Source organism: Monopterus albus, unplaced genomic scaffold (genome assembly GCF_001952655.1).
Source record: "Monopterus albus unplaced genomic scaffold, M_albus_1.0 scaffold98.1, whole genome shotgun sequence".
Lineage (NCBI taxonomy): Eukaryota > Metazoa > Chordata > Actinopteri > Synbranchiformes > Synbranchidae > Monopterus > Monopterus albus.
In genome coordinates, this window is record NW_018127978.1 from 1,443,715 (window position 1) to 1,449,611 (window position 5,897).

At 46.8% G+C, this 5,897-nt stretch overlaps 1 protein-coding gene across 2 annotated transcripts in view; it reads left to right on the plus strand.

Moving 5' to 3' along the window:
- LOC109965215 (immunoglobulin kappa variable 4-1) overlaps window positions 1-5,730 on the plus strand; it is an 11,397-nt gene extending 5,667 nt beyond the window's left edge. The window contains exons 1-2 of one of the 2 annotated variants that reach the window (XM_074527656.1): window positions 3,907-3,955; window positions 4,980-5,730. In XM_074527656.1, the coding sequence (XP_074383757.1) occupies window positions 3,910-3,955; window positions 4,980-5,356 (423 nt within the window). In that variant the 5' untranslated portion in view covers window positions 3,907-3,909 and the 3' untranslated portion in view covers window positions 5,357-5,730. Of the gene's footprint in view, window positions 1-3,906; window positions 3,956-4,979 lie in introns of those variants that run through there. The other variant, XM_074527657.1, reaches the window with a different exon arrangement.
- Window positions 5,731-5,897: the final 167 nt, after the last annotated feature.

Consider the following 5,897-nt stretch of genomic DNA (forward strand, 5'->3'; position numbering starts at 1 on the left):
GCTGGCACAGACCACGCCCCTGCCATACCAGACCCCTGCCTCTCTCTCTGGGCTGTGATTGGCTCATGGTCAGTGGTGGGGCTAGTCTCCTGGAAACAGCCAAACAACATCTCTAGAAACATCTTTTAGTCTTTAATTCAACCAGGGAAGATCTCACTGAAACTCCGGACATCTGGTGAAGACAGCAGCATCACCAGCACAGAACACAATCACACACTCAGACTCGCTTACAAAGCTCCTCTCCCCCTCACTTCAGCCTAGAGGGTCTAGTGAGAATCAGAACAAACTGACATCCTCAACCATTCCTTGGCCCTCCCACCTCATCCTGCCTCCTGACACCACGACATGAACCATGGGTGCCTGGCTGGGACAAACTGCACAAAATGCAGCCTCCGGTCTGAAGCTAGCAGGACCCTGGTCCAGCTCCAGGCTGAACCCGGCCCCCAGCACACCCAGTCAGGTTGGAGCTGCTCAGGGGAGCCACAAGCATGCAAGCATACAGACTCCGGTTGTTTTAATGGAGGTGTGTTCACACTGCATTAGAGACAATGTTGATGGAAACTCCCACAGCTTAATGCACAGAGGAAATGGAGGAGCTGGACAAACACAGTGTGTGGTGGTCAAACAGCTGCAGAATAGGATTCAGCTGTAAGATTTTAAAGAGGACACTTTGATGGAAGTCCCTGGTCCCTGTAGTAAAAGTCCTTTTTCCTGGTCCTGTCATAGGTGATGTCAGTGAGACACTTCATACAGAAATGCCAGTTGGTTCAGATGTGTACACGTACAATAAAGACGGGCCAACAGAGAAGAGACTATTTGTACACCTACTGCAGAACCCAGCAGGAAACAGTTAACCAGCATCATCACTTCCTGAGTCCTACACACTGACAAGATAAAGCAGGAGTGAGAAAACACCTGTGTTTTCAGCTTGAAGACAGTAGCCAGCTGACCTCTGACCCTGTTTCCTGTCAAACACAGGAAGTGCAGGTCAGAAATGAAGCTACTCATCTTCTTCTTTCAGCTGTTCCCGTTAGGGGTCGCCACAGCAAATCATCTGTTTCAACCTAACTCTATCCTCGGCATACCCTACTCTCACCCCAATTAACTTCATGTCCTCTTTAAAATGAAGCATACTCAAATTTAGAGGACTATAAGTGCTAGCTGCAGAAGCTAACAGGCTAACAACACCCTGTGTTGTGTGTTATGCTGCGTCTGAGTGAGCAGACCATGCAGATAAATTAACAACACTCTCAGGTTAGTTCCCCTTCTACACTGACCTGTCAAGATTAACCCACAAAATCTTCTTTGATTGTCGATACATTATGTTTCCAGTCAAATCTAATGTCGAAGGATAAAAAAGTCCAAGGTGATGTCCTCACACCTTGTTTTGTGGCAGTACAAACGCACAGAGATTCACTTTACTGTGAACACGAAGAAAAGAGCAGTTGTCTCCTAACTAGAAGGTTGAAGGTTCGAATCTCGGTGCCGGCAGTCCATGTGTCGAAGTGTCCTTGGGCAAGACACTGAACCCCCCTGTTGCCCCTGATGGTTAGAGCCATCGGTGTGCGGTGGCGCCACAGATGGCTGCCATCGCTTCTGTACCGGAAAAAAATTCCTTGTGTGTAACATACTTGGCCAATAAAGGTGATTATCCTTAACAACTGAACCTAACTCTGAGAAGCTGCAGACAGACACTGGCTGATATTGTTCTTTCATAAACGACTTAAATGATTCATCAGTTATCCATCCAGAGGATCACCAGCTCCCTCACCACACGTGTTCAAACTCGCTGCACCTCACCTACACTGTTGATGCAGGACTTGTATTTTTTCAGTGTGGTACTAGTACATTTACTGGAATAAAGGAGATGAATATTTTCTCCATCCCTGCACCTCATGCCAGACTGACCCTGTGTCACAGCGCCACCTGCTGACAGACCTCTAACACAAACGGGCAGGAGCTGATTCAGTACCTTCTGCTGGGGATTATTCTCAGAAAATATACAGCTGCCACCATTAAATCAGGCGTTTACCAGATAATCTTTACAAAATGAATCTGCAGCTGTTTTGATAACCAGTAATTGTTTTAGTAATTTGAATGCCAAAAAAGGTCGTTGAGACGTGAGGATTTGATGTTTTTCTAAGTTTTGTGTCACAGTTTGTGTCCAGTGCAGCCAGGCTCATCGGTCCATTCCATCAGCGATTAATCAGGGTTGATAACAAGCTGGTTTGTGTGTTAGGGCTGTTTGTGTGAGGCTACAGTGTGACAGCTGTTAGAATAAAGCCCAGGGGGCTTCTCAGAGCCCAGAGAATGTCTCATCACATAAAGTCCAGAACCCAAAGGCTTTTAAATTCTGATGGAAAAACAGAACAAAGCAGCGAAGCCTCATGTGAGACGCTCACACAAAGAACGTTTGGCATGATTTGCTGAGTAGCTTTGACTGTGGCAGCCTTTCAGCTGTACAAACAGTTGAGTGGTGCAGGTGTTTGTGGTCGGTCCCAGTAACTGCTGCTGGGCCAGTGTGGGTTGAGAGCACGTCAGTTATAAACCAAACCACATCGTCACAGACACAACTGACACAACAGACCCACTGGGTTCAGTCACTTTGTGTCCATGGCAAAGTGTCTGTGTTAAAAGAAGTTGGATTCACAGACAGACTGTGGCAGAGCAGGGCCCTGGGTACAGATGTGAGAGGCCCCCATCGCTCCTACAGGAGTGACACCGCCACACAGGAAAAAGACACAAAACAACCACAAACCATGCAGCCACAGTGTGGCCGTTTATGCCCCTTGATGTCACTCTGTGTCTGTAACCGTGTTTCTCTCTCTGTTCTGGTCCTGCTGATGGTTTGTTGCAGTTGTGTGTCTCTCCCTGGTTGTTGTACCTTTTCCTCATCTGTTTTGTCTCATTAGCATCTTTCTGTAGATATTTTGTCTCTCTGAGGTGGTTTTCCATCGTGGTGGTTCCTTGTAGCCGTGTTCTTCCCTTCCTTGTTTAGTGTCTCATTCTGTTTGCTTTGTGTCTGCCCTGGATGGGGTGAGGACAGGTCAGGACCAGGGGCCCCGCGGCCCCTCTAGGTCACCGTGTCTGTTCAGTAGTCCATCCATTAGTGGCCGTGTTAGCGCTTCCTGTCCTGTCACTGTAACATGTCGTCGTGTGTCGGTGAGCTCCAACAGACATGGTGAATGAGTTTCCCTCCACATTTCATGGGACTAAATGTAAATGGTTAATCAATATCAATCAATATGACAAAACTATTTTGGCCATATTGCCCTGATGTCACCAGCATGTCCAGAAAGTCAGGGGTGGAAGAAATACCTTGATGTTTTACTGAAGTAAAACTGGCAACACCACAGTGTAAAAATACTCATAAGAGTCCTGCATTTAGAATGTTACTAAAGTAAGAGTAAAACTGTATCAGCATCCAGATCTACTTGAAGTACCAGCAGTACCAGTACTCATCCTGCAGAACAGCCCATGTCCCAGTAATGTCTCTGATACTGGATCATAGTGACTGATGCGTTACTGTGTCCATCACTTTAATGCTGCAGCTGGTAAAGGAGGAGCTGATGGTAACTAGCTTATACTGTGAAGTACTTTACATCCTGCTGGGTAGCTGGTGGATTTCCCACCGGGATAAATAGAGTCTGATGATTCTTCTGGGTTTGGTTTGATTCATCTGGATCTGGAAAGGAAGTGAAGTTATCAGGTACATGTAGTGCAGTAAAAAGTACACGGTTTGTCTCTGACATGGAGTCACAGTATGAAGTAGCAGGACATGGGAGTACACAGGAGAAGTACAGATACCTCATAGCTGTACTTCACTGCAGTGGTTCAGTGAGCATAGTTGCTTTGTGTTTTGAATGAAACACTTGGCTGGTTTGCAGCAGCAGTTTCGTCTGCCAGTTCATGATGGAGTGTGTGTTGGTGTGTCTGATCTTCGTCTCACTCAGCGGTGAGTCTCTCTACTGATTACTGAAATTCTGACTGATGTGTGAAACTTTAATGTGGCTTTTTAAAAGCACTAGTGTCAACAGTCTGAGGAGCAGTTTGTAGGATGTTATGCTGAAAATCCCTTCAGATGGAATCTTCCTGTCTGTAGGATTAACATGTTTGCTCTGAAGAGCATGTCCTGTAAAATCCAATGCGGTTTAGTGCATATGCCTATTTAATTACACAGTTACACAGCAGGATATTATCTTATTCAGAATATTTGAGATGAACACGTGAGAATCAGATTTGATCTAGTGACAGGCCTGTAATCTGTCCTAAAATATTCTGAACATATAATTTAGATTAATCAAACATCTTTATGGCAAAAATGCATTTACAAAATATGAATGTAATTTAATTTTTATCCTTCACAGATTTACACAGCAGACATGCACTTTATATTAGAGCTGCATAATTATTTCCATGACCAATTGATCAGCTGATTATGTTCCTGATTAATCATTATGTCAGTAAAGTGTGGGGAGTGAAAAAGTCCACACTGCAGCACAGATCAGTCTGAACCTGTTGGACAGGTTGAAACAGAGCTGGGTCCTTTAACAACAGATCCTTCTGTAGTCAGAACCTGTAACGTTAACCTGTTTGAATGTGACACAGGTTCCCCACAGCAGAATGGTTTTACTGACTAGGGTTGCACAGACACTGTTGCAGCACTTTTCTCGGTGCAGGAACTCTTTCAGTGTTTTCTGGCACCGGTGAACTACATCTACACTCAGAGCAGAGGGGGTCTGACACGTTTCATACACTTTGCGTTGGTTGTGTTGACCCGTGTTTAATCAGGGAGCTACTGCTTGTCCTGCACATCAGCAGCGGAAGCCGTGCTCTGCTGACGTTAGTCAGAGCCTCAGAGAACTGTTTTCTATGTGCTGGAGTTTTTGGACACTATTTCATGTTTTGTGTAACGTGTGTTGAGGTTTCAGCGAGTTTGTAAACCTTCTGTTAAAACTTTTCAACTTTGTTGTTTGTAGGTTTTTGGGGGCAGTACCCTGCCGCCGCCCTGCCGGCCTCTACTGTCCAGGTGAGAGTGGGGGAGAACGCCACCCTGCACTGCCCCCTGCTGGACAACTCTACCTCCACCGCTCCCACCCTGAACGCCTCCTCCACTCTCAGTTGGTACAGGAAGGTGGCAGGACAGAGTCCTGAGCTGCTCCTCACCGTCAGATCTACAGACCCCTCCAGTGTGACGTATGGCTCCAGTGTCGGTCCTGGTAAAGCTTTGGCTGGAGCCAACGGCTCTCTGCTGCTGCACAACTCCCAGCACAGCGACACGGCAGTTTATTACTGTGGGATCAGTTGGGGAGACCAGCATAAGAAACCGGTGCCACAGCAAGTCACAGAGAAATGATGTGAATGCTGACAAGGTTTCTGTTGGACTTCACTTCAGTTTGAGTTATAGCTAGTCTCTGCTTTCTGTTTTTGCTCATGTTTGTCACCTAAGCTGCGTCCACGTCCCATCTGAGGTTTCCCAGACCTAGTGTGTCCACAGCAGTGTGAACAGACCAGACCAGATGTCCTCAGACCAGATCTGGGCCACCTGTGTATGTGCACCTTAGCCCGATTCCTCTCTGACCTCTGACTGTGCGAGCACCGTCAGAACAACAGAATGACCTGGTTGTTATTCTTGTGCACACGTGGCTCACATTTCAGTTACACCTGTGCATGTGGCAGTTTGAAGCTCAGAGGTGTTCACACCGGAGCCGGGTACGCGTCACTGACACACGCAGATTCAGAGGTGTTCACACCGGAGCCGGGTATGCGTCGCTGACATACGCAGACGGGAAGCAGCGACACAAAGGTCAGATCTGAGTGTTAAGGCCTGGGATGTGGACGCAGCCTCAGCCTATGTTTTGGTCTATAGGGAAGTCGGGGTTTGTCTGAATGATGCA